At 50.5% G+C, this 27,997-nt stretch overlaps 1 protein-coding gene across 6 annotated transcripts in view; it reads left to right on the forward strand.

Annotated features, from left to right (window-relative positions):
• The window catches only part of PSD2 (pleckstrin and Sec7 domain containing 2), a 48,999-nt gene that overhangs the window by 13,467 nt on the left and 7,535 nt on the right, over positions 1-27,997 (forward strand). For 4 of the 6 annotated variants that reach the window (XM_054556629.2, XM_054556630.2, XM_054556634.2 and 1 more), the window contains 9 exons: positions 254-674; positions 4,173-4,622; positions 5,041-5,235; positions 8,352-8,432; positions 12,755-12,867; positions 13,606-13,666; positions 24,663-24,753; positions 26,712-26,755; positions 27,800-27,990. In XM_054556629.2, the coding sequence (XP_054412604.1) occupies positions 304-674; positions 4,173-4,622; positions 5,041-5,235; positions 8,352-8,432; positions 12,755-12,867; positions 13,606-13,666; positions 24,663-24,753; positions 26,712-26,755; positions 27,800-27,990 (1,597 nt within the window). In that variant the 5' untranslated portion in view covers positions 254-303. The remainder of the gene's footprint in view (positions 1-253; positions 675-4,172; positions 4,623-5,040; positions 5,236-8,351; positions 8,433-12,754; positions 12,868-13,605; positions 13,667-24,662; positions 24,754-26,711; positions 26,756-27,799; positions 27,991-27,997) is intronic. The other 2 variants (XM_054556633.2, XM_024247539.3) reach the window with 1 other exon arrangement.

The following is a 27,997-nucleotide window of genomic DNA, read 5'->3' on the forward strand; positions in this document are numbered from 1 at the left end:
AGGTAACAGGAAGGTCAGGGACTGGGGCATAGTGGGCTGGCCAGGGTCAAGGGTGAGGTGAGGTGGCTGTTTGGGCAGGCAGTGAGGGCACCATGGCCCGAACCCACACTCCAGCTGGAAGGGCCCCGAGGAGATCATCTTGGCCATCTCCCACTCTCAGGCAGGCTGCTCTGCTACTGGTTCTGCTAGACTTTAGGCACCCCCCAGCCCCAGCCCTGTCTGACCAGTTCTTCCTCTCCCCACCCGCTGCCAGGTCTAAAGGAGTCCCAGGAGCAGCCAGGACAGGCGGAAGCAGTGGCTGCCATGGAGGAGGACAAGCTCTTATCTGCAGTGCCTGAGGAAGGTGATGCCACCCGTGACCCCAGCCCAGAGCCTGAAGAGGAGCCAGGGGTCCAGAATGGGATGGCCAGTGAGGGCCTGAACAGCAGCCTCTGCAGCCCAGGGCACGAGCGAAGGGGCACCCCAGTGGACACTGAGGAACCCACGAAGGACCCAGACGTGGCCTTCCATGGCCTCAGCCTTGGCCTCTCTCTCACCAATGGCCTAGCCCTGGGGCCAGACTTGAACATTCTGGAAGATTCAACAGAGTCCAGGTCCTGGAGGGCTGGCGTGCTGGCAGAGGGGGACGATGCTTCCAGGAGCCTCTGCCCAGATGCTGAGGACCCTCAGCTGGGGTGAGTGGATGTCTTGGGATGGGAGCTCACCACATTTGGCTGTTCTGTTGTTGTGTGGCCTGGGCTTAGCCACTTAGTTTCTCTGGTTCTTGTTTTTCTCATACATAAAATGGGGATTTCATATCCCTCTTTTGCCCAGATTCTGGGTGTTTTGGAAAGGACAGAGCCATGATGGAGAATTCAAAGGTCAGCAGATTGGGGGGCTGAAAGTTGTGCCATCGTGAGTTGCTTCTATGTGGGTTGCAGGGGGCAGGGGGTGCTGCCCTCCCTCCATCCCAGGCTGGGCATTCAATTTCCAAGTCCTTTTAAAATGCCCAATGTGAAAATTAATCTGGTTCATTCCTCTGCTTCCTGGAAATGAGACTCTCCCAAATCCTTCAACTGACTCCAGGAAAGCAGGCTTTAGGCTTTAATCCCTCTCAGCTACTCTCACCTGCAGTAATCGTCAGGAAGTTCTACCAGGGATCTCACTTCAGTCCTGCTTACTGGAGTTATAGCCCAATTTTTATTGTCCTCAGCAGGCAATGGAGAGACCTGGAGTTTTGGGGGTGTATTGGACAAGCAGGGCAGGGAAGGGACAGAGAAATGTCTAGAAGGCACCAGGGTGGACTGAGAAAAGAAAGCATTTAGAAGTCTTAGAGTGTATAGCTGCAGACTCCGGCCTGAAAGGGCAGTGTATGGGTAGTGTGTGAGTGTGCGTGGGGGCATGAGTGTGTGCCTACCCTGCACGTCGTGTGTGCATAGGGATGTGTGAACGTGTTGGTATGCACGGGGTTGGTGGCTGTGGGCAGGGGATGTTGGTACCCCTGACCTGGGCATTTGTGGCTGCACATTTGGGCACATGTACGTGTTATGTAGGGATAAGTGTCTCTAGGTCTCCGTGGGCAGGAGTGTGAGTATGTGGGGTTAGGTGTCTGTGGCACTGGGTATGCCATGGCCATAAGAGTGTTTCCATTCAGCCAGGGCCTAGGGCAGCCCCATAGCTGGCAGGGGGGCAGGGGCAGGGGACTGGGGCTTCTTAGAGCACACCGTATTGAGGTGGCATCTTTACTTGGGATGGTGAGGCTGGGGGCAGTTGGAGGCTTGGAGATTGGACTGATGGTCTTCAAGCTCCCATCAGGGCCACCCCTCAGGCTTGCTCAGTTGCATGAGGGGGTGGGAGATGGGGGGTCCATTGGTGGTTCTGACCCTGGGCTGAGAGCTCCCCGCAGGCAGGGCTCTGTCTTGTTTGGATGTCTCTAGTGCCCAGCATAGGCCTGGCAGAGGTGTCTTTACTGGGCTGAGTTTGGGTATTTGCCCTGGTGGCCAGGGCAATGAAACTTCTTTCCTCTCCTTTCCTTCCAGAGGTCAGTAGAGGAAACTTCTACCCCAGCCCCTGCCAGGCATTCTGTGCCTTTTAGATTTCTGTCCCCCTCCCCACTTTGTTCCTTGGCAAGAGAGAGCCTAATGAGGCTGCAGTCTCAGGTCCTGCTGGGGCTGGAGTGGGAGTGCCTTCTCCAGGAAGCACACTGGGACAGAATCTTAGGCACTGGGGGGCCAAGGAGATGTTCGAGGGGAAGGGGCACTTCCCAGTCCTCCAAATACAACTCAGTCTCTGCTAGGCAGCAGGGGCTGGGGGAAAGTAGGGCAGGGCCAGAGCCTCAGAGGAGGCTGATGCAGAGGGAGGGGAGTGCTTCTTTGCACATCATGGCCTCAGTTGATCTGAAATGGGCTGGGCTCAGCCTGCTGTGTTCTTTCCTTGTGTCTCTTCCTGTTGCTGGCTCTATCTTCCATCTCTATCCTTGTCTGTCTAGCTCTTTTTTTTTTTGAGATGGAGTCTCGCTCTGTTGCCCAGGCTGGAGTGCTGTGGCACAATCTCAGCTCACTGCAAGCTCCACCTCCCGGGTTCACGGTATTCTTCTGCCTCAGCCTCCCGAGTAGCTGGGACTACAGGCTCCCGCCACTATGCCTGGCTAATTTTTGTATTTTTAGTAGAGACGGGGTTTCACCGTGTTAGCCAGGATGGTCTAGATCTCCTGACCTCGTGATCCACCTGTCTCGGCCTCCCAAAGTGCTAGGATTACAGGCGTGAGCCACCGCGCCTGGCTGGCTGTCTAGCTCTTTCTTTCTCTCACTTTCTGTCTCTGTTGTCCTCTCGTATCCCTTTCCTCTGTCTCTTTCTTGTCCCCTTCTCATGGTCTTACTCTCTCAGTCTCTCTCTCCTTCCTTCCCTGTGTACCTGCTCATGTCCCTGGTGGATAAGAATCTTCCCAGGCTCCTCAGGTCATCTATGTGTGATGCTCTCTTCCAGGTGCTGGAGATGAACAAAACATACAAACCCCTTGCTCTCATGGAGCTTACGGTCTAGTGGGTAGACCGATGATAAATATTAAAACAATAAATACTTATGTAGTATGTTGGAAGGAGATAAGTGCTTTGGGGAAGAAAAAGTAGGAAAAAAGGGGCTGGGGTGTTTGGAGGCAGGTCATGGTTTAGATCAGGAGGTCCAGGCAGTCCTCACTGAGAAAGGGATATGGAAGGAGGGCTTTAGCTGGGGAAGAACACTTTGGGCAGAGGGAACAGCCAGTGCAAAGGCCTCTTTTGGGGGACAGCCCTGCAAGGGCATGGGAAGCGTGGGTGGGGCCATGGGGCTGACAAGCATATGTTCATTCACCCAGCACATCATTCAGCCAGATGTTCCGAGCACCTGCTATGTGCAGGGTGCTCCCTGGCTTTGCAAAGCTTTTGTTCTGGGGCTGGGGAACATACAGTAAACAGGGGAACAGACAGAATCTTACATGCTGGGAAGGTCTGAAGAATAAATGAACAGATCCCGGAGCAGGAGGCCAGTGTGCTGTGGGCCTGCCTCCCCTGCTGTCTCTGAGGAGGTGGCAATGAGGCTAGACCTGACAGCTGGAATGTGTTTGGCCGAGCTAAGAACCTCCCAGGTTGTGGGAAGAGTAAAATTATGACCCAGTGTGACACTGGTTGTGATAAGAAGATGTTCACACTGCTTTGGGAGCCTGGAGGAAGCAGCCCTCTAGGCCGGGCTTGGGGACGAGGCCTTACATTCATTCATTTAGACACATATCTGATGCCCACTAGGTCTCCGTGGGCAGGAGTGTGAGTATGTGGGGTTAGGTGTCTGTGGCACTGGATGTGCCATGGCCATAAGAGTGTTTCCATCCAGGCAGGGCCTAGGGCAGCCCCATAGCTGGCAGTGGGGCAGGGGAAGGGGACTGGGGCTTCTTAGAGTGCACCATATTGCGGTGGCATCTTTACTTGAGATGGCGAGGCTGAGGGCCCCGGCCCCAGGTCTGCTGTTTTCCCTGCAGTATTCCCAGTACCCAGCCCGGTGTCTGCACCTTGTGCTCAGTTAGCATTGGCTGAAGGGATAAGTGAATAGGATGGGGGAGTGGTGTGCCCCCAGGGCGCTCCCAGACACAGATGAGTGCAGTCATCAGCACCTATATGGGGGACACCTTGGCAGGATGGTGACTGGCTCCTTGCATCCCACAGGTTGGATGGTCCTGGGGAGCCAGATGTGCGGGATGGCTTCAGCGCCACGTTTGAGAAGATTCTGGAGTCAGAGCTGCTGCGGGGCACCCAGTACAGCAGCCTGGACTCCCTAGATGGGCTGAGCCTCACGGATGAGAGCGACAGCTGCGTCAGCTTCGAGGCCCCCCTCACACCCCTCATCCAGCAGCGGGCCCGTGACAGTCCTGAGCCAGGGGCTGGGTTGGGCATTGGGGACATGGCGTTTGAGGGGGACATGGGGGCAGCTGGTGGTGATGGGGAGCTGGGCAGCCCCCTGCGGCGCTCCATCTCCAGCAGCCGCTCCGAGAATGTCCTGAGCCGCCTGTCTCTCATGGCCATGCCCAATGGATTCCATGAAGATGGCCCCCAGGGCCCAGGGGGGGACGAGGATGATGATGAGGAGGACACGGACAAGTTGCTGAACTCAGCCAGGTGAGGCAGGGTCCAGGCTGGGAGCTGGGAGAACCACTGAGCAGATGGGGAAACTGAGACCCAGAGGGGGCAAAGCAGGTTAGGGTGACTCAGTGTCCAGAGTCAGCATGCCGTCTTCAAGGTCACCTGGTCCACCCTCTGCATCCAGACTTCCCACCCTGTGTCCTGAGGTTTCATTCTGCTCTTCCAGGACTTCTCAGCCCCGGTAGAAGTCGGGGGAGTCAGGGAACTATGCTGTGAGTTCACTTGAGAGGTTCTTCTGAAAGTCTGATTTCATTCCCTCTGGCTGCAGTGGAGCTTCTTTCCCTGTTCTGGCCCCTACATGGTTTGCAGTGGCCTGGGGAAACCTCCCAGCCTCCTCTGGGGCCTTTGACCCTGGGCCTCTGACGCTACTCCTCCACCCACCTTCCATCTGCAGTGACCCCAGCCTGAAGGATGGCCTGTCAGACTCAGACTCTGAGCTCAGCAGCTCGGAGGGGTTGGAGCCTGGTAGTGCAGACCCACTGGCCAACGGGTGCCAGGGGGTCAGTGAAGCTGCTCGTCGACTGGCACGCCGTCTCTACCACCTTGAGGGCTTCCAGCGCTGTGATGTGGCCCGGCAGCTGGGCAAGAAGTGAGTGTGAGCTCGCCCGCCCCCAACCCCGGGCAAACCTCCTGTCTTCCTCAGCCTGAAGAGGGTGTGGGTGACCTTCTTCAGGGGTGCCAGGTGCTGGGGGGGCACTCCCAACAGTTCCCCAAGGACACCTCCTCCCACCACTGTCCTCATTCCTGGCCTCGCCCTAAATCTGTTTCCTTTCTGGGCTGCTTGGGCGAGGCTGATGCTCTCGGGGAGGGGTGGTGGCGGGCAGCCCCTCAGGGCTGGGGGTGCGGGATGTGGGATGTGGTTATGGGGCCACGATGGATGTGAGGACAGAGAAGCCAGCAGGAGCTGGGCCCAGCTAATGGGGCCAGGGAGAGAGGAGAACCCGGGCCTCGGGGGACACCTCTGGGACCCAGAGCTCAGGAAAGGGCTCCTGGCTTTCATTAAGCCCTACTGTCTATTGGGACCAGCTGAAGGGGCTGAAGCCCCCAAAGCCCACACCCTGGCTTTCAGACTGGGTGCAAAGGGAACTGGCTAGATGAGGGCCCCAAAGGGGACCAGGGGGCAGGCGGGATTGCAGGACCGAGGAAGTCTGCCGGCACATCCTGCTCACATCTGATCACCAGTGTGACCACCCACCACCTGCCCCTGGCCCTTTCATCCAGATTGCCTCCCAACGTCCACATTAAGGCTCTGAGCTGTGCAGGAGCAGGCCTGGCCCTGCAGCACTGCTCACAGGGCTGGCAGAGAGTCCAGACCCTTGCCCATGAGTGGGAGGTGACATGCAGGCTTTAGGCCTCAGGATGCCCTGAGGGCGGCTCAGGTCCTGGATCCTCCTCTTCTCCTTCCTCTTCTCCCTCCCTCCACTTCTCCCTCCACCCTCCGCAGTCTCCACGCTGCTCCTGCACCGGGTCCCCGACAACCGCTCCAGCCCAGAAATCACAACTCAGATGCCCTCACCTCTTCTGCTGGGCTGGACCCCCAAACCTAACGCCATCCTTTCAGGAGCCTTCTTTGTGGCCTGCCCCTGCCCTCTCCCATCTTTTCAACCACTCCCTCCAGCAGCTAATCGTGCTCAAGTCTCTCCCATCTGAAAAACAAAAATTGTTTCTCAACCCTACTTCCTCCTCTAGCTAAAATTCTTGGATTTTCTGCCCAGGGTGGCCTCTATCCCCTTTCTTTCTCCACACTTAGCCCCTTCACACTGGTTTCCTCTCCCCACACCAACTTCAGAAACCTCTTGTGCCAAGGTCACTGGTGGCCTTGTGTCTTAGAATCTGGTGGTTGCTCCCCAGGCCTCACCTTAGCCCCTTCAGCAGCTTCCACGAGACAGCCATTTCTTTCTTTTTCTTTAATTAAACTTTTTATTATGAAAATTTTAGGCCGGGCACAGTGGCTCATGCCCGTAATCCCAGCACTTTGGGAGGCCGAGGCGGGCGGATCACCTGAGGTCAGGAGTTCAAGACCAGCCTGGCCAATATGGGGAAACCCTGTCTCTAATAAAAATACAAAAATCAGCCGGGTGCTGTGGTGGGTGCCTGTAATCCCAGCTACTCGGGAGGCTGAGGCAGGAGAATCGCTTGATCCTGGGAGGCGGAGGTTGCAGTGAGCCGAGACCGTGCCACTGCACTCCAGCCTGGGCAACAGAGCGAGACTCCGTATATTAAAAAAAAAAAAAAGAAAATTTCAAACAAACACGAAAGCAGAGAAAAAAATATCAAACCTCTATATGCCCATTACTGAGTTTCAAAGTTACTATTTTCTTCATTCTCATTTCATCTATGACCCACAGCCTTTTTCTCATGTGCTGGAAGATTGTAACGCATATTTCAGACACTCTATCATTTGATTTATAAATACTTAGTATGTATCTCCAACTGATAAGGATCTTTTTTTACATAATCATGATTCTATTAAAATTTCTAACAAAATGAACAAAAAGTTCTTAATCTCTCCAACATTCAGTCTGTGTTTAATTTTCTCTGATTGTCTCAAAAATGTTGGTTTATTGAAATCAAGATTGAAACAGGGTCCACACACTGCACTTGGCCGATTGGTCTGTTAAGTCTCTTTTAACCAACAACAGTTCTGCAGTTCAGCAGTCCTCCTCCCTTCTTAAGTGCCGTGTATTTGTTGAAGAAACCAAGCCATTTGTCCTAAAGAATGTTCCACGGTTTGGATGTGGTATCCTGATGGTGTTATTTAACATGTTTCTCTATTTCCCATGGGTCCTGCAAATGGGCAGTGAGCTCCAGGCTTAATTAGAATCAGGTGGAAATTTGTTCTAGTTTTTGACAAGAATTCCTCATGTCAGTCTTCTTGAAATACTGTCTTCGTTGGCCTGCAGGACAACACACCCCACCTCTGGCTGCTGCTTCTCAGCCTCCTTCGCTGGCTTGCTCCTGGGTTCCCACCCCGATTCGGGGCTCTGGGCCGGCCAGCCTGTCTGTGCCCTCTCCTGTTGCATGGGCTCAGCCCCACCCTGAGCTGTTACTGACCAGCTGTGGATTGATGACTCTCACATGGATGCCTCGTCCTGAAGTCTGACATCTCCCTCAGGGCACCACCTTCTTGGTCATGCCCCATGTCCATTCCATCTCCATGTCTTGTGGATTCTGCCCCCTAAATATCTCTTTTCCCCATCCCTTCTATCTCTATCTGGACAACTATGGCAGTCCCCCTGTGGGTCTCCACTCAGCAGGTAGCGCGTTCCAAAATACAGACGGACCATCCCTGCTTTAACCCTTCTGAATCAAGTCCTGGTCCTTCCCCTGGTCCCGGCCTCATTACTTGCTGCCCCATTCCTGCTCTTTAGGTTCTGGCCACATGGCCCTGCTAGTAGCTTCTTGGACATGCCATGCAGTTTCCTCTCTGGGGACACTGCATCATCCCACCCCTACTCCCTTCGCCTGGTTAGCTCGTAATTCCCTGTGTTGACTGAGACATCACCTCCTCCAGGAAGCCTTCCCAACACCCCCAGACCAAGGTTGAATGTTATGGCCCAACTGGCCAGCAGCCTAGGGGTTGAGCAGGTCTGGGGGGTGGGTGGGTCCGGGTACCCTGGGCCCCACTCCCAAAGTAATGCCTGTGATTCTGTCATCCTTGGGCTGGACCCTGCTTCTAACAGACATCCCATACTCTCCTGGCAGCAACGAGTTTAGCAGGCTGGTGGCCGGGGAGTACCTCAGTTTCTTCGACTTCTCGGGCTTGACTCTGGACCGAGCACTCAGGTCAGTGGGGCTGGGACAGGCAGTGCCCACAAGTGGTACAGGCTGCACATCTGGATTCTCATGTCAGCTCTACCATAAACTTGCTGTACAACCTTGGGCAAGTCTTTTGACCCCCTGGTGAGGCTGTGGGGAGGGGGCCACAGGAATAGCAGCGGCCCAGCAGTTAGGCGAGTGCCTGCTTTGTAGTAGCTGTTAGGATGTGAGGGTGGAAATGTAGTTGTGACTCTAGGAGAGGAAGGGAGGCTCAGGACTTGCCTGTATTGAGCACTTCCTGCCTGCCAGATGCTCTAGGTCTTTACTCACCTTGCTTACTGCATCCTCTGTACCTGGTAAGGTAGGCACTATCATTCCTATTTTTCACATGACGAAACTATGGGCCAGAGGGATAAAGAGACTTCCCCACAGTCATCGAAGGAGGAGATGGTAAAATGGGATTTTATCTCAACTCTATTGGTGTTTGGACCTAGGGAGTAGACCTCAGGAGGGCCAATTGCAGGTTCCCAGGAGCAGGAGAGTAGAATGGATGGGTGCAGCCCTGTAGTATCTAGCAGGCTCTGGTGGCAGGGGCCAGCTGGGCAGATACTGGCCAGGCCCTAGGAGAGATGGATGCATTTCAGAGCTAAGGGGTAGGGTGACTCATGCACGTTAGACCTTTTGACTGTGTTCCACATGTCTCTTACGCTTTAAAAAAATGTAATTTCTAGCCAGGCACAGTGGCTCATACCTGTAATCCCAGCACTTTGGGAGGCTGAGGCTGGAAGATTACCTGAGGCCAGGAGTTCCAGACCAGCCTGGGCAACATAGGGAGGCCCAGTCTCTACACAAAAGTAGAAAAATTAGCCAGGCATGGTGGTGCAGGCCTGTAGTCCCAGTTCCTCAGCAGGCTTAGGTTGGAGGATCACCTGAGCCTGGGAGGTTGAGGCTACAGTAAGCCATGACTGCACCACTGCACTCCAGCCTGGGTGACAGAGTGAAACCCTATCTCAAAGAAACAAATAAACAAACAAAACCCACATACAAAAAAAGTAATTTCCATTCTTTTTTCTCTACTTCTGCTGGGATATTTTCGGTTGACCTGTTTTCACTTCACTTCACTTACCCTTTTCTGTTTCTAATATGTCATTAACCCATTTATGCCTGAGGTTGCAATTTTCTGAATTGCAAAATCAGACCTTGGTGATGACCTTGAGCAGTAGGATATAAATAACTCCCACATGCTTAGCGTTCCAATAATGGAACCGTAGGCATAAATGGGTTTTGAACTCGTTTATTGAGTTTTGAATTTATGTTATATTTTCCATTTCTAGAATTTCCATTTTATTAAAAAATTTAAAAAATAGATTCTAATTATCTGGGTGAATTATTCGTCTTTTCCATTATTTTCTCCACCTTTCCCTCTCTTTTTTTGAACATATTAGTTGTAAAGCCCTTGCTGCTAACTCCAGTATCTATCATCTGAATCATGTGTATCTGTTTCTATTGTCTCTTTTTTCTCTTGCTTTTCCATCATATATCCTGTCTCTTTGCATGCTTAGTAACTTAAAAAAAATTGGATGCTGTATACTTCGTATAGAATTGTAGTGGTTCTAGATTATTCTATGTTCCTCCAGAGAGGGTTTACGTTGTCCTTTGCTAGGCAGTTAGAAGGTATGTGGGGATGCAGTGCTAATCCAATCAAGGTTGCACTGAAGTTTGGTATGGCTCAGGGTTTGCTCTGATAATAGGGTCCAGGCCCTCGGAGTTTTCTACGGAGAGCCTTGTGTGTTCAGTTGGGCAAACCCTCTTGTTCGCTCAGAAGCCTAGTTTTGTCTTCTCAGTGCAGCAACACTGCCCCCTCTTCAACAAAATATCCCTCTACTTCTCAGAGGTTTTCTGCTTAGCCTTTTAGCCTCCTGCCTTTTATATCTTTTATATCTCTGAAATTCTGCAACTATCTCAAAGGGAAAAGTGGCCATGTGTTTACAGTCCCTGAAGTCTCCAGCCTCTTGAAGCCACCCAATGCCCTGCCTCTTGCCTGTGCCCATAATCAGCAATGCCCCCAGGGAAAAAGCAGCTGCAGAAGGTCAAACTACCTTCCCGCAGTTTTCTCCTCTCCAGAATCTTGGCCCTTTTGGTCTTTGTTGCCTCAGCAATTCTCCAATATCTTAAGAAAAACCATGGTTTTTTATTGTTTTCAGTGGAAGTGTTGGTGTGCTGCAGGCTACTGTATCCTGAGCTGAGTTGTAAAGATTGTGCTAGAATGAGGAAGATTGGTCTGGGAAGGTGTTCAGCTGGGTCAGCTCATGATCAGAGGTGTGGGTGCTGGACTGAGTGCCTTGTATGCCAGCCCAATACTGAGGCTCAACTGTGCAGGCACTGGAGAGCCGCAGAAGGTACTGGCTGCAAAGCAACATTTTGGAAGCAAGCACTGGCCCCAATGTACTGGTGGCCTTTGATCTAGAGGCATGTAGGCTTCTGAAGAGGGTTAGGTGGGAGAGAACAAGCATGAGGTTGGGCAGAGGGGAAAGGTCGGTGTGAGAGGCTCCACAGAAGGAAGAGTAAAAGGGCTGCTGGTGCCAAGATGTGGGGAGGGTGGACAGTGGTGAGGCTGCCCCTAGGGACAGCCCAAGAGTTTGGTGGTGGCAGCACTGGGTTGGGGCTTGGGGCAGAGTGTCCAGGGAAGGAGAGTTTGGGCTAGGGAGTAGGAGTTAGGATGGATGGCTCATAGGTAAGTCAGGCTAAGGTTGGAATGGGAGAGGTTTTGAGAAAGTCCTGGAGGAATGTGAGAAGAGGGAGGGGCCAGGCTGGGGGACAAATGGGAGAAGAGAACAGGGAGCAAGAGAGACAGGGAGAGGAGGACAGCGAGCTGTCAGACAGGGCAGTGATATTATGCAGCAGTTGGTTGCTTGGGATTGGATTTCGAGAGTACTCTGCAGTTTTGGATGCCTTGAGGCACCTCAGAGGATAAGGGCTGGCCAAGTCATGGCTTGCAGGTCCCAGGGTGCCTTAGGAGGTGGCATGAGAGAGGGTAAAGCAAAGTGGGCATTGCAGCCATTCTGGGCCAAAACGAAATGAACTATAGCAAAAATTAGGAACAAACCATCTCCTGAACTCAAGACTGATGGAGACACCAACGGCCTCAGCCTGCAATTTCCCTTCCCAAGGGAATGACCTTTGTATTGGGCCTTGAGGGAGATTCAGAGCTGCCCAGCAGAGGAAGGAAGGGTGTCCCGGAGGCCTGGCCTGCTCTGAGGCACTGAATAGTGAAATGCCTGTTCTGTCCAAGGTGTAGCAGGTGGGTATGAGGTTGGAGGCACAGGAGGGCAGTCCGGGCAGTGAACATGGCCATGACATGAGGAGCCTTGGTGCTATTCTGAGGGTGCCAAGGAGCCAGAAGTTTTTTTGTTTTTTTTTTTTTCTTGAGATGGAGTCTTCCTCTGTCGCCCAGGCTGGAGTGCAATGGTGCGACCTTGGCTCACCGCAACCTCTGCCTCCTGGGTTCAAGAGATTCTCTTGCCTCAACCTCCCGAGTAGCTTGAGTAGCTTAATTTTTGTATTTTTAGTAGAGACGGGGTTTCACCATGTTGGTCAGGCTGGTCTTGAACTCCTGACCTTGGGTGATCTGCCCACCTCGGCCTCCCAAAATGCTGGGATTATAGGCGTGAGCCACCGCGCCTGGCCCAGTGATGGATTTTAAGCAGCAGTAAGTCCTGCCTATGTGTGTATTTAGAAAGACAACTTGGTGTCAGCAGGGAGGAAGATTGGGTGCAGGGGTGGCCCCGTTGTCCTGGGCACACAATGAAGGTGGTGGCAGCAGAGGAGGATTAAGGTTGAGGTTGAAGAACAAACCATCAGGACTTGGTGGCAACTCAAACTTGGGGTGGGGGAGGAGCTGGGGGGGCCAGGGTTGGGCCTGGGGCTCAGCTGGTGGCACATGAAAGAGAGGGGATGACTGAGGAGGAGCATTCTGAAGGGCAGGCATGGACAGGGTCTGGCTGTAGGGGAAGGAGCAAGGAGTGGGCATCCACCCTGAAGAAGAGCAGGTGCTGAGGTGCTCTTCTGTCTTTGTTCTTCACCATCTGTCCTCTGCCTAATTTCAGAAGGTTCCTGGAGGGCAATGAGGACTGAAACTCTAAAGTTTACCAGGCCCTCTGGCCTCAGCACTCCAGAGTGGCCATCCTGGGGGCCAGGGCCTCCTGGGGGTGGAGAGAGCATCCAGACCCAGAGAGTGGGGCACTGGAGCCCTGGCCCCCTAGGGTGGGTGTGTGCTGTGTGTGTGGGGGGGTGGTCTTATCCTGGGTGAGGACTCAGACTGCCCTCAGCAGCTTTGAATTGCCTTCCAGAACATTCTTGAAGGCCTTCCCGCTGATGGGGGAGACACAAGAGCGTGAGCGGGTCCTCACACACTTCTCCCGCCGGTACTGCCAGTGCAACCCTGATGACAGCACTTCGGAAGGTATGGCCCCTTGCCCACTCTGCCTGACCCTCCCCACCCACTCAGCCAGGCCCTGGTCCCCTCCCATCCTGGTCCACCTGGCACTTTGGTCCTGTTGCCAGGCCCAGATGGTTTATCCTCTCTGGCATGCAGTAGGTGCTCAATGAATGCTAATTGAATAAGCTATGGCACACGGTCTGCCTGCTGAGCAAGGCGCAGTCTTCCCTGTTCTCCTCCCCACTGCCTGGAAGTCCCTCCACCGTCGGGATTCAGCTCTGTGGCTCTCCCTTCTCTGTGGGTCCCTGTCATGGTGCTGACTGTTGGTGTGGTGGCTGTCCCGGTGTGGTGGGGGTCTAGGTCGGGGTCCTCTTAGGGACAGGACTTGCCCAATAGATGGGCCTAAGTCCCAGGAACTAGGGGACGAGGCCCATTATTGGGAGAGACACAGGTCAATGCAGGGGCAGGGCTGGGAGCTCAGAGCTATTCTTGGGTCTGAGGTTCAAGGTGAGTTTGGCCACAGGAGGCAGGAGTCCGGGCCAGAGTGGGTCCAGAGTGGTCAGGCTCCTGGGGCAGGCAAGTGACTTGGGCCCTGCAGTTGGGGCAGACCTGGAGCATCACACAGGCCCTGGCCCCTGAGGTGAGTTTGGCAGGCGGCTGGCCTCCCTCTGTGTCCAAGGCCTCCTGACGGGTTCCGTCAGGAGACAGGGAGTGGGAAGAGGTTGGATCCTCGCACTGAGAGTGCCACCGTCTCTGACTCAGATGGGATCCACACGCTCACCTGTGCCCTGATGCTGCTCAACACGGACCTGCACGGCCACGTGAGTTGGGGAGGTGGCGGGGGTGTCGCATGTCCTCTCAGGGACCCACCTTGTGTTGATCCTGGCCCCTTCCTGAGATCTCTCACTCAGTGGCCGGGCTTCTTTTTGAAGCGGTGGGGGTTGGGCAGCTTGGCTTCTAGATTTGGCCCCACCCTAGTTTCATCCACCTGTGATCCACCTGAGTCCCCACCCCCAAGTATGCCAGTGAGAGCAGCTGGGTCACAGGAGTTTAAGATGAGCCACAAATGTGTGCCCCTCATCCATGCTAAGAGATCACGTGCCCTTTCTGCCCCTGTCCCGCGATCTGAATACAGCTGCATTGAAATACCATGCCCAGGGCAGCCCCTCCCAAACCCCCGGCCCCTACCAGGCCAAGCAGTGAAGTGACTGGTGTGGGACGCCCAGGCTGTGAGGCTGTGTCTGGTCCAGGCCCCAGGCTGTCTCAGCACTTCTCATGGCTCAATAACTCCTTCTTCTTTCCCCTGTCTGCTCCGGGACCCCTCTCTGGGCTCTCTTGCCCTCGCAGGTGGTAAGTGTAGCTAGTGGTGTGCATGCCCTGTGTGCCGAGGCCCCCATCACCACGTTGCCCTTCTGTGTCCGCCATCACCATCTGGCTCCACCCAATCACTGCCCCATCATTGCTCACCCACGGTGGTCGGAGCCCCCTGCTAGGTAGGGGATATCTCAGTGACTCATGGGGACAACAGGCCAGCAAGTTAACCAGGAAATCCAGGGGATATGGGGGTGAAAGAAAGAGCTGGGATAGACTAAACTTCAGATTCTACTCTTGCCTCCACGTGGTAGCTGTGTGATCCTGGGCAAGCACTGGCCCTCTCTGGGCCTCAGGTTCCACATCTGTGAGGTGGGAATAATGATCTCCCTGCGGTGTCATGGGCAGGACTGAGAGCGGTAATATATGTGGCACCAAGGGGCAGGGTCTGGCACCTAGTAAGGATTTTATTATGAAAAATATTGTTACGTAAAAAGAACAATAGTATTCCTCATTACTGTGAAAATTGAACAGAGGGCAAGCTGGAAGACCCAGCCTGCAGGCCCCTGTAGGGCAAGATTGTGAAGGCCCAGTCTGCTGGCAGCCTGGGCTCATGGGTGCACTGGGGCACCTGGCCTGGGGAGGGCTAGAGCCTCAGTGCCTGCGTCAGGAAGAGCAAATATGCAACAGCTTTTGCCAAGTCCACCTGGGCCTGCAACCTGAGTGTGGAACAAGAGAGAAGACGCATTCCACATGAATGTCACTCAGCGCCAAAGCCCATGAGCCTGCTGCTGTTCCCCTAGACTGTGCCCTCTGTTTATTGACAGAGAGCAGGTGTTGCTGGCCTGCTTTAAAAGGAGCACTCAACAGGCCCCTCACTCCCTGTCCCCACCCCTGGCTGGGCCTCCCTCTGGCTAAGAACTGTTAAGGAGGGCGGCAGCCACTGTGTAGTGAACCCTGGGCCAAGAGCACCCTGGAGCTTGGTGGGCCTTAGCTGGCATGGTCCCACATTGATGCCACAGCTGAAGAGAAATGTCAGCACTTCATAGATTAGAAGTGGGTTGGGATGAGTGTTCATGTTTGCAGCAGACAGATACTGAGGCTTTCGTCTCTCTCTTGTTTTTTTTTTTTTTTTTTTGAGACGGAGTCTCACTCTGTCGCCCAGGGTGGAGTGCAGTGGCGCGATCTCGGTTCACTGCAAGCTCCGCCTCCCAGGTTCACGCCATTCTCCTGCCTCAGCCTCCCAAGTAGCTGGGACTACAGTCACCTGCCACCACGCCCGGCTAATTTTTTGTATTTTTAGTAGAGATGTCTCTCTCTTTACGTGGTACTGCTCAGAGATTAGGAGCGCAGGCTCCGAGGCTGTGTTCTCTGTTACTCCACACGAAGGCTGTGTGGCCTGAGACAAGTTATTTACTTCACTGTGTCTCAGTTTCCCCATGATAAAGTGCCAGTGTGTAAAGAATGTGAAGTAAAGCTCGCACCCAAGGCCTGGTGGTTGCAGTTACTGGGAGCTCTTCAGAGCACCTGATGCTTTGCACTTTTCTCCTTGCCTCCTCCCCTCCCCCTGTCACTCATCAAGCAGGGACTGAGGCCTGGTGGGTTGTGGGGATCTCAGGAACAGGGGCCCTGCTAGTGCCCACAAAAAGAGCTCTGGTCAGAGCAGGAGGCAGTAAGGGGCTATCGGGCTATAGGCATGCTCCTCAGATGGGTGCAGTCTGGTTGAGGAACTGGGGAGGCTTTGTGTAGAAGGGGCGCTGGGAGCCTTGAGGTTGGAGGCTCAACAACAACCCTGCTTCTGTGTTCCATGAACAAGACAAGAAAGGGAGCCCCACCAGTTACAGGAGGTGGACAACACAGAAGCAAACAAGCGATTACAAGTTGTGCAGCTCCACGAAGGGCATACACAGGAAGGTGTGATGGGTCCGGACTAGGGGTCGGGGAAAGCCTGCAAGGTTTGGGCAGAGACCTGGATCAGCAGGAGCCGGCCATGGAAAGATCTGGGACCACGCATTTCAGGCAATGGGGCCAGCAGGGCTGGTTTTCACCTTGTGGCTGTTGGGAATAGCGCTGCTGTGAACATTCGTGCACAAGTTTTCGTTTGAATACCTGTTTTCAGTTCTTTGGGGTTTCTACCTTGGAGTGGACTTGCTGGTTCATATATCTGGTTGTTCTGTGTTTAATTTTTTGAGGAGCTGCAGAACTGTTTCCATAGTGGTGTTTGTTTACGTCCAGGTGGGAGATGATGGTAGCGTGGGTAGAAGGGACTTACAAGGGAGACCTTTCAGGACTGAGTCTAACAGGACTTGCTGATGGGGTTGGTCAGTGAAAGAGAGGAGCAAGGGTTGCTTTGGCATCTGGCTAGCTGGGGGTGCCATTTCCTGAGAGGGGGAAGAAACTTCTGTGTGGGGGTGGTGGTGAGTGGGAGAGGGGGACTTGAGTCCCGCTTTTGACCTGTGTTTGAGATGCCTCTGGACATCAGTGTGGGGAGGCCAAGAAGGCAGTAACATGGATGAGTCTGGGCCCGGTGCAGACACGTGGGCTGAAGACAGAGATGAGGTGGGGTGGAATTCAAAGCTATGGGACTGGCTGATTGCCATGTTCCTGCAGAGAGAACACACTGATGGCCAAGTCCTGGGGCTCAGTGTTATGTAGAGGCCAGGCAGAGGAGTAGGAGAGACTGCAACGCATCCAGGGAGGTTGGAGGGAACTCATGAGTGTGTGGCATCTCTGAAGCCCAGACAAGACAGCATTTCGAGGAGAAGGGAGTGAGTGGCCAACTGTATAAAAGGCTGCCATGATGTCAAGTAAGGTGATGGCACAAGAGTGACCATTGGGGTTGGAGTGGTCATGGGTGGGATGGTCAAGATAATTGGAGACCTTTATAAGAGCACCTTAGGTGGAGTGGAGAGGACAGATGCCAAGTTGAAGTGGGTGAGATTATCTCAAGAGGTGAGGGTGTGGTGGCCATAGACAGCTCTTAAGATGTTTGGCCTTGCGTGGAGGCCTGACAGGAGCCAGCAGTCAAGTCTGATGTTAAAACAGCCCGACCTTGTGCGTGTGCCACCAGGATCAACCCAGCAGACAAGACGCTGCCACTGCAGGAGAGAGAAGGGACAGTGGAAGCTTCCCTCGAGATGAAAAGCAGAGCACAGGTGGGAAGTGGCCTTAAGTGTGAGTGGGGAATGTTGACCCATCTCCCATGTTCATAAGACAGTGAGGCAGAAAGTGGAGGTGCTGCAGTGGGCTTGGTAGCTCTGGCAATGAGAAGATGAGGGGCTTCTGATGGGTTCTACTTCTACCACGAAGCATGAGATGAGGTCCTGAGCTGAGAGTGAAGATGGGAAGGGGGCTGACCAGTCAGGATGGGTTTAGTTAAGGTCACAAAAAACGTAACACCCACTAGCTTTAAAAATGGCAGCTACTTACTGTTTGGAAAGTGTAGAGTCAGGCAGGGTCCAGGGTGGATTTGAATCAGCCTTGCCTCCAGTTAAGAGGTGATCTAATTTCTTGTCATTTTCTTCTGACAGTGATGTCAGCCTCATCCCAAGCCTGGCTTCCCCTACTTGGGCCCGATAGATGCAGCAATTCCAGGCCTCACAGCCACACTTCACTGCTTGCTGGAGAAAGCTGGTACCCGAAGTGTCTTCTTAGGAGCTGGAGTCAGGAAGGCTTCTACCACAGAAGCTCCCAGAAAGTGGCTTTAAAATACTGTTGGCCCCAGATGGGTCATATGCCATTTTCTGAACCGGTCTCTTTGGCCCAGGGAATACCACGGGACAGTTGGAAAAAGCCTAGGTTACCCGAATCAATCTCTGTGGCAAGAGGAATGAGGTGATCCAGGGCCTAGCCCTGGGCTAGAAGGTGGGGTCATTCTTCCCCACCCACACCTCATTGCTGATATATAATGGGAAAAGGGTTTTGGAGAGAGAGAGCCACAGTGTCTACTACAGGGACTTTGAGGCTTAAGGGAAAGGAAAAGCCGTGCCATGTTCATGGAAGATGGAGAGCAAACACAGGAACTGTGGCAGTCAGGAGTCTCCATGCCCATGTGGCTGTAGTCATAGACATAAAATGGGACCAATTAGCACAGCTGTGTGTCCTGCAAGTGTATTTGGTTGGACTTGGATACAGGTACAGTATAGGAAATCAGTTGGGTTTAGTCAGTGCTGGGCTTTTTCTAGGCAAATATGACAAAAGCAGAAAGGGGCAAGAGAGATGTTTGCAGGGAGGTGGTTACTGATGGGGCCTGGAATCTAAACTGGATAAAAAAGAAAGAGAGGACCTTTGGATCTTGTATTAGTCCATTTTCACACTGCTATAAAGAACTTCCCTGAGACTGGGTAATTTGTAAAGGAAAGAGGCTTCATTGACTCACAGTTCCACATGGCTGGGGAGGCCTCAGGAAACTTACAATTATGGCGGAAGGGGAAGCAGGCATCTCCTTCACGAGGTGGCAGGAGAGAGAAGAATGTAGGAGGAACTTCCAAACCCTTATAAAACCATCAGATATCCTGAGAACTCATTCACTATCATGAGAACAGTGTGGGGGAACCACCCCCATGATCCAATCACCTTCCTCCCTTGACATGTGGGGATTACAATTTGAGATGAGATTTGGGTGGGGACACAGGGTGAAACTGTATCAGATCTCAACAGAGGATCAAAGGGTTGTTGGAGCGAGGGTTCTAAAGAATGGGGGAGGTGGAAGAGCAGGAGATGGGGGTCAGGAGTTGTATTTGAAATGGGGGTTTTGGAGATGATGCCAATGCTGGTGATGATGGGTGATGACGGGTCAGCAAATGAGCCTGGGATGCACTGAGTGGGGGATGTCAGGGAATGATGATTTGCAAGCTTCAGCCATGAGAAGATGGCAGTGTGGGTTAGAATTGGAGACGGTGACCAGGAGAGAAATTCCAGAGGTATTTTTGTTGCACAGCCTATGGCACTGGTCAGTGAACTGAAGGCTGGGGTAAGGGAGGGAGAACCACCAGAGTTGAGGCAAACAGAGAGAGAGGGGTGGGTGGGAGAAGTCATTCCAGGAGAGCTCAAGCTGAAACAAAGATTAGTTGTTTTTCAGGAACAGCTTAATTTCTCTCCAACCTTGTGTTGCCTGAAGGGTGGCAACAGCGGGAGTTTCTGGCGAGGCGCATTGGGGCTGGATGGCGGAGGGCTGGAGGGACAGGCCAGGGGTTTGGATGCTATCCTGAGGTCTGCAGAGGTCTGCCCATTCTCAGATGGTGACAGAGCCTCACACAATAACCTTAAGGGAATACCAAGTATAATTAAAGTTTAGCCTAGATTTGCAAATAGTGGCGAGGGTTTTTCTGCCATAGGACCTTTGATCAGCCCCTCCCCTCCTCCCGAAGGATGACGTCTGCTTGGCCCGCCTCATCCTGCTTCTGAAATGAGCCTTAAAGACAGGCTAGCATTGTTCTGACCTCAGGGCTGTGCATGGAAATCAGACTTGTGGGAAAAGGCCTGGCTCCTGTGGGGCAAAGGCAGTGACACAGTTTTACTATGTGGACGATGGCCTGGGCATCACCCTGTACCCGTCTAGCCTCTACTCTGGGCAAGGAGATGAGTTTGAGGAGATGGTCACCCCGGCCCTAGAGTGCCAGGGTCCAGGCCTTGGGATGGGGCGGTGGTTGGACCCCCTGTGACTTTCCTCTGCTCGGAGACAGAGGCTGTGGGAAGAAGTCCAAGGGCTCAGGAAAGACTGGGAGGCCCTGTAGATCCAAATGGAGTGGGAGGGAGGGGCGGAACTGGGAATTCAGAGGCCCCAAATCATGGACCTCCCTTGGGCTTTGGGATGATCTGGGTGCATTTCTTTTTGCCTGGTTGTCATTATAAGTATTATATTTTAAAGCAGATACCCAGTATAATTTCACTTCTTTGCATGAGTCTTGCTTTTTCGTCCTGAGACAGATCAATTCTAGTGAATGTTTCGTGTGGACTTGAAAAGAATATATTCTGTGGTTGTTGGTTACAATGGTCTATATGTGCCAATAAGGTGCCTATATGTGTTGTAAAAATCATGTATATTCTTAGTGATTTATTTTCTTGTTATGAAACTTACCATTTTAACTATTTTAAAGCTTACAATTTAGTGGCACTAAGTACATTCACAATGGTGTGCAATCCTTGCCACTGTCTAGTTTCTGAACATCTTCATCACACCAAAAGGAAACCCCATACCCATCAGCAGTCATACCCCATTTCCTCCTCCACCTGGCCCCTGGCTAATGCTGTTTTGCTTTCTGTCTCTGTGAATTCGTCTATTGTAGATATTTCATGTGAGTGGGATCACACAATATGTGGCCTGTTGTGACTGGCGTCTTTCGTTTAGCATGTTTTCAAGGTTCATTCATGTCATAGCATGTATTAGTAGTTCATTTTTTATGGCTGAATAATATTCCATTGTATGGATATGCCACATTTTGTTTATCTGTTCATCTCTTGATGGATATTTGGGTCGTTTCCATCTTTTGGTGATTGTGAATAGCGCTGTTATGAACATTCGTGTACAAGTTTTTGTCTGAATATCTGTTTTCATATAATGGGGGTATATACCTAGGATTGACTTGCTGGGTCATAGGATAATTCTACATTTAACTTTTTGAGGAAGTGCCCAACTGTTTTCCATAGTGGCTGAACCATTTTACATTTCCACCACCAACGTGCAGGGGTGTTCTAATTTCTTTACGTCTTCACCAACCCTTTTCTTTTTTTTGGAAAAAAAAAAAAAAAGATAGCCATCCTAGTGGATGTGAAGTGGTATCTCATTGTGGTTTGGATTTGTGTTTATCTAACGATTAGTGATGTTGAGCACTTTTTCATATACTTTTTGGCCATGTGTATATTTTCTTTGGAGAAATGTCTATTCAGGTTCTTCATTCATTTTAAAATTAGGTTGTTTGTCTTTTGTTGTTGTATTCTTAGAGTTCTTTATATATCCTTGATACTAGACCCTTAGTAGATACTTGATTTACAAATATTTTTTTCTCACTCTGTGGGTTGTTTTTCATCTCTTGATAGTGTTCTTTTTTTTTTTTTTCCTTTTGAGACAGCGTCTCTCTGTTGCCCAGGCTGGAGTGTAGTGGTGTGATCCTGGCTCACTGCAGCCTCAACCTCCTGGGCTCAAGCAATCCTCTCACCTCAGCCTCCTGAGTAGCTGGGACCACAAGCATGTGCCACCATGCCCAGCTAATTTTCTTTCTTTCTTCCTTCCTTCCTTCTCTTTCTTTCTTTCTTTCCCTTTCTTTCTTTCCCTTTCTTTCTTTCTTTCTTTCTTTCTTTCTTTCTTTCTTTCTTTCTTTCTTTCTTTCTTTCTTTCTTTCTTTCTTTCCTTCCTTCCTTCCTTCCTTCCTTTCTTTCTTTCTCTTTCTTTCTTTCTTTCTTTCTTTCTTTCTTTCTTTCTTTCTTTCTTTCTTTCTTTCTTTCTTTCTTTCTTTCTCTCTTTCTTTCTCTTTCTTTCTTTATTGCTCTTTCTTTCTTTCTTCTTTTTTTTTTTAGAGACAAGGTCTCCCTACGTTGCCCAGACTGGCCTCAAACTCCTGTGCTCAAGTGATCCTCCCACCTTGGCTTCCGAAAGTGCTGGGATTACAGGTGTGAGCCACCACACCTGGACTTGCTTTTTTTTTTTTTTTAATTATTGATTCAATCTCTTTACTTATTATAGGTCTATTCAGATTTTCTATTTCTTCTTGAGCCAGTTTTAGTAGCTTGTGTATTTCTAAGAATTTGTCCATTTCATCTGGGTTATCTAATTTTTTGGCATAGAATTCTTGCCAACTTTTTGTCTGCTTGTTCTTCCTGTTACTAAGAGAGCAGTGTTAAAATCTCCAGCCAAGATTGTGAATATGTCTTCTTTTGGTTTTGTCAATTTTTGTCTTGTATATTTTGAAGATATGTTACTAGATGTATACAGATTTAGGATGATTATATCTTCTGGCAGATTGACCCTTTTATCACTATGAACATGTCCTTCTTTATGTCTAGTAATGCTTCTTGCCTTCAAATCTATTTTGTCAGATGTTAGTGTAGCTATACTGGAGTTCTTTTTTTAGTGTTTATGTGGTACATCTTTTTCTGACTTTTTCTTTCAAAGATTTCTGTTCTTTTATATTTAAGTCATATGTCTTGTATCATATACTTAAAAATAAAATTTGGTAATAATGTTAATTTGAACATTTAATGAATTATGATATATTTGAGTTTAAGTATATCAAGTGACTGTTTTCTCTTTGACTCCTCTGTTCTGTTTCTTTTTTTTCTTCTTTTGCCTACTTTTGGATTAAGTATTTTTTAGAATTCAATTTCCCTGCTCTGTTAGCTTGTTAGTTGTGCATTCTTTCGGAATTCCTTCTATGGTTGGCAATTTGCATTCTCAACTTATAAAGTACTTGTACCACTTCCTGGGCAATGAAATACCTTGAAACACTTTAGTTCCATTTACTGCTCTCTTAACTAACATACTCCTGTTTTCATGCTTTTAACTATTATATCTCTCTATATTTTATTCCCTGGGAAACTTTATTGTTGCTCTACATAGTAAATTTCCATTTAGAGTTACCAATTCTTTTTGTTATTTCATTCATTTCTGCTTCTCCACATTTCCATCTGGGATACTTTTTCTTCTTTTAGTATTTTCTTTCTTAATTTCAACTTTTATGTTGAAGTGTGACTGGGGTGTTTCCCAGGACCCTTGACCTTGGTGGACCCTGAACTCCAATCTCGTTTCTCCAATCCTAAGAGGCCACTTAGCCACTCAGCCCCTGGCCACTGCTGGGAAGGAGCAGGTGCTTCGGGGAGGAATGCTGCTCTTTCTGGGGTCACCTCTCCACACTCCCTGCAGGATCCTCACCCTGGAAGCCTTCACTGCTTTTGTAAAGCCTCCAATGCTGCTGGGAAGGTTCACCCACAAGAAGATAGGCTGATATTGCTCAGATCAGAAATCTTGCCATGTTATTTTTTGATTTTGTGCTCCTGACTGATGGCTGGGGAATGTTCAGTTTGTGTGGAACTCAAAGACAGTCTTACCAACATTGCCCTCATAATCCTGTATTGCAAATGTACACACACGGCTATATACTTATATATGTACACACACATATATATGTAAATCTACACAGAAAAATACAAAACACACTTGTATCAAGGCATACATAGAATCTTTTCTCCTGAACTATTTGGAAAAGGCATAGAAAGTTCTTGCTTGTCAGCTACTTATAAAGCCTTACATCATTGTTTTCTGAATGATTTCTGTGGTGTGTGAATGTCCCACATGATGCTAATAGAGTGTCTTTGCTAAAATAGTGTCACTGTCAGTAAACTTGGGAAATGACGTGGAATCCTCTCCTTGGAGACACCAGCACAAATCAGCATGGTAAAGACTCTGAAACATGTAAATAAACTTGTTCTATTATGAAATCTTTTTTTGAGAAAATACCTATTTCCATCTCCTGGAATACCAGAGTTCTGTAGGTAAACCTTGGAAAACACTGCTTTAGAGCAAACCCCAATCCACAAAATCCTACAGTGATAAGTATCTGGTATTCAAGAGTCTCCATCCTCACAAAGATGAAGTGCTGTTCAATGTTTTCTCAAACGTGGGGACTCCAAGGAGAGTCTGGAAGTATGAATATTAGGTGTTGGGTTTGCAGGGTTTGAGCCCCTCTGCTAGTCATTGGTTAAAACAAGAAGGCAGAACTTGGGGATTTAGTCATTTCCAGTTCTTTGCCTGTTTCTACCTCTGAGTTTGAAACCATCTGCTTGGGTTCTCTTTGTCTCAGCTCAGCTCACCTCAGCATGGGGCACTCATGTGTGTCCGTGGCAATTGATTTTTGACTCCCATAAACTTTCCCTCACTTCACGTATGTCTTGGAAGGCTTCCTGCCCCTCTGTGCAGGTGAGAGGGCGAGACAGTTGTGGCAGAATATGCAGAGCTTCTGCTCAGAAGCCAAGAGGCCTGGGTTCAAGTCCTGGTACTGAGTGACCTTGGGAGAGTTAACCATGGAGTAGCGGTGAGAGCACGGGCTTTGGTTTCAGACACACTTGGCCTTTTCACTTCCTTGCCTTGTGATCATGGGCATGTCACCTCACCTTCCTGTACCTCAGTTTCCTTACCTGTCAAATGGGGATAATAAAAACAGGCACCTCACCTCCTCCTTGGGGTGAGAAAGAAATAAGATAATGCATGTCAAGCACAAGACATGAAACATAGTAGGCACCTGGCAAATGTCAGCTCTTATAACTCTTCATCTAGCCCAACTCCTTCACCTGGGCTGCAGAAGAAGCCCAACCTCTCAAGATGCTTGAGAATCAAGCACAGTTCTGACTGTGAGAAAGAGTTTTGCAAACTCCTGGAGACAAAAGAAAATTCACGCAATTTAATTTTCATTATTGCCCTTAATGCTGCCTCATCCCTCTGGCTGGGCAGGGCAGGGTGTGTGGGGAACACACCAGCCTCCTTCCCTACTCTTAGGCAGAACCATTTCTCCATTACAGAACATTGGCAAAAAGATGTCCTGTCAGCAATTCATTGCCAACTTGGACCAGCTGAATGATGGCCAAGACTTTGCCAAAGACCTGCTGAAGGTACTGTCTGCTGAGAGTCCCCATCCCACTAGCTGTGCCCTGCATGGGTAGAGAGGAGAGAGGTCTCTGCCTCGTGAAATCCTGGCATTCCAGGCCCTTAACACAGGGTGCAGGGCCATGACGACAAAGTTAGAAACCACTGAGCTTAACATTTGGCTGTTCTGTGTTCCCTGAGTTAGGCAGAGGGGAAGGCTTTGTGAGATTTGTTTTTAGTACTCCATTACCACCATTACTGTCACAGTAATAATCAACACTGCTATGAACTGTCACAGCTGCCACCCACCACAACTGCCACCACCACCTTCACCACAAACATCATTATCGTCACCACAAGGAAAAGCCCCCTCATTCCTTCAACATCACCAGGAATTAAGAGAATCCAGTTTTCTTTTGAGGCTGAAGTGAAGGGTGGAACTCTAGCCTTTCTAGTCTGGTCATTTCTCCACTGAGGAAAAGGAGCAGGTTTTTGGTGGATCGGTGATGGGCTTATTTTTATTATTTTTATATTTTTGAGACAAGGTCTCATTCTGTCATCCACACTGGAGTGCAGTGATGCAATCATGGCTCACTGCAGCCTCGAACTTTTGGCCTCAAAGGATCCTCCCGCCTCAGCCTCCCAAGTAGCTGGGACTATAGGTGCATGCCACTGTGCCTGGCGATTTTTATTTTTATGCTTTTTTTTTTTTTTTTTTTGTAGAGCTGGGGGTCTCACTGTGTTGCCCAGGCTGGTCTCAAACTCCTGGGCTCAAGCAACCCTCTCACCTCAGCCTCCCAAAGTGCTGAAATTACAGGCGTAAGCCATCGCACCCAGCCAGCTTCATTTTTAAATAGTGGGTTTGAAGAATCTGATGATACTACGGGGGTAGCTGAATAATGAGTTCGGAGGTCTCCATCCAAACCCCAATGTTCCGTAGAACATTGTCTCCATCACTCTTCTTACTATATTATATTCTTCACCATTGAGAAGCATTTGTTAAGAACATATTTGTGAGATCAAACAATCCCAGTCCCACTATCCACCTATCCATTTCTCCCCAACTACTCATTCACCTATCTAACCACTTCTGCACCCATCCACTCATCCTCCCATGCATCCACCCAGCCACTCAATCATTCACCTGCCCATATACCCACCCATTCACCCATCACCCATATATATATATATATATATATATATATATATATATATATCCCCACCCCTCCCTTCCCACTCCTCGCATAGCAACCACTCACCCATTCACCCGTCACCCACACAGACACCTTGTACTCCTCAAACACTCCCTCATCTACTCACCTTGACAAACATCTCCACATCTACTCACCCATCCCCCAACCCCCATTCCCCACCCATTCACTTACCCGCCAACCCACCCACCCATTCATCCTCAAATCTATCAACCCAATCATTTACTCAATCATCCACCCAACACCCTGCCATTCATTTGCCCACCCATATCCTCATGCATACACCTCTAAATCTTCCTCATATACCCTCTGTCTACCCACCCATCTTCTATTCATTCACCCATCCACCTGCTTATTTCCCTACCCATCCTTCCATCTTCCACCTGTCCACTTCCCCATCCATCCATTCACTCACCCATCCTCCCATTCATCCTCCCATCCATTCATCTACCCTGTTGAGCACTTGCTGTATGTCAAGTTCTGGATTATAAACTGGAAATTCAGTAGTGAACAAATGGACAGCCTCTGACCTTGTGAAGCTTACAGTCTCCTATGGGAGATTGACATTAAGTGATCACATAATTAAATACCACCCATCCGTACACCCACCCACCCACTCACTTACCCATCTAACAAATAAGTATGAATCAAACACCCACTTTGCCCCATTGGCTGAAAAGGTGCTCCCTCACTGTACCCATGTTATTGGTGGTAGATGGGGGTTTCTTTGACTCTTCACCTGAATTCCCCCCTCTCTCTTTTCCCTCTCCCAGACCCTTTACAACTCCATCAAGAATGAAAAGCTGGAATGGGCCATGTGAGTAGTGACTATGGGCACAGGTATGGGGAGCCTGCATCCCTGGGTGGGGGAGTGTGAGGGTGCAGGTCCGTCATTCTGACCACTCTCCATGGTGCTGATCCCTCCCAATCCAGGGCCTGACACCTGTGTCTAGCTGGCGCACACCTGGTGTTGAATTCCCCTTTGGATTCATTTTCTGTGTTGAGAAAAAGAGTGCAATGTTTGCATTGTTATAGAATAGATTGAACTGTGACTTTAGTTCTATGATGTCCACAGCTGGTTTTCTATATGGGGATAGTGTTCCAATTCCCATCGATGACCGCTCCTTTCCCTTTGGGAAGTAGGCAGACAGGAGGCATGAGGCCTCTATAACCTGGAGAATATGACCACGTTTAGGTGGTGACTGTTACTGACAGTGGGAAGGGGAGAGTGCCCTTTAACTTCTTCCCCTGCAAAGGCAGTGAGACCTGTAGGTCTCATCAGGAAAGAGGGGTGTTGACCTTGCTGTTTGGGGAGACCGTGAAAGGCTCTGCTGTGCTCCCCAGGGCAGGAAGGTCCATGTAGAGGCCTCAGGCAGGGATTAGCAGGAACTCCAACCCCACAGGGAAGAGCTGGCACTCTTCTGCCAGGGCTGTCATGGGGGCCCAGACTTCAGGGCCTTACCTGCTGGCCTCCCACTGCCAGCATGTCGGTGGGGTTTGTGCAGCAGCTTCAGTCTGGCCACGGTTAGTGCTCCCTGGGATGGAGAGAGGAGAAGGAAGACTAGGAAGGAGACCTGGTGACAGTTAAGTCTCCACGTTTGTGATCAAGGGTGACAATTGGGGCTTGGAGGACAAAAATCAAAGATCAGAGGTCAGAGGTCAGAGGTCAGAAGTGGAGATGAGAGCAGGGGTCAGAGATCTGGATATGCGGTCTGGAATTGGAATCTCTTCATCTCTGCCTCCTGGGGCTGCTCTTCCTCCATGAACCTGGCTCCTGGAGAGGAGGCTGGTGGGGAAAGGCCATGACAATGCGGGGCCGAGGCCTCCCTGAAGGGGGTGCTCAGGTCTAGTACTTCCCTAGTGATGAGGACGAGCTGAGGAAATCCCTGTCTGAGCTGGTGGATGACAAGTTCGGGACAGGCACGAAGAAGGTGACGCGAATCCTGGATGGTGGCAACCCCTTCCTGGATGTCCCACAGGCGCTCAGTGCCACCACCTATAAGCACGGCGTCCTGACCCGGAAGACTCACGCTGACATGGATGGCAAGAGGAGTGGGTG

The sequence above is a fragment of the Pongo abelii genome, chromosome 4 (assembly GCF_028885655.2).
Source record: "Pongo abelii isolate AG06213 chromosome 4, NHGRI_mPonAbe1-v2.0_pri, whole genome shotgun sequence".
NCBI lineage: Eukaryota > Metazoa > Chordata > Mammalia > Primates > Hominidae > Pongo > Pongo abelii.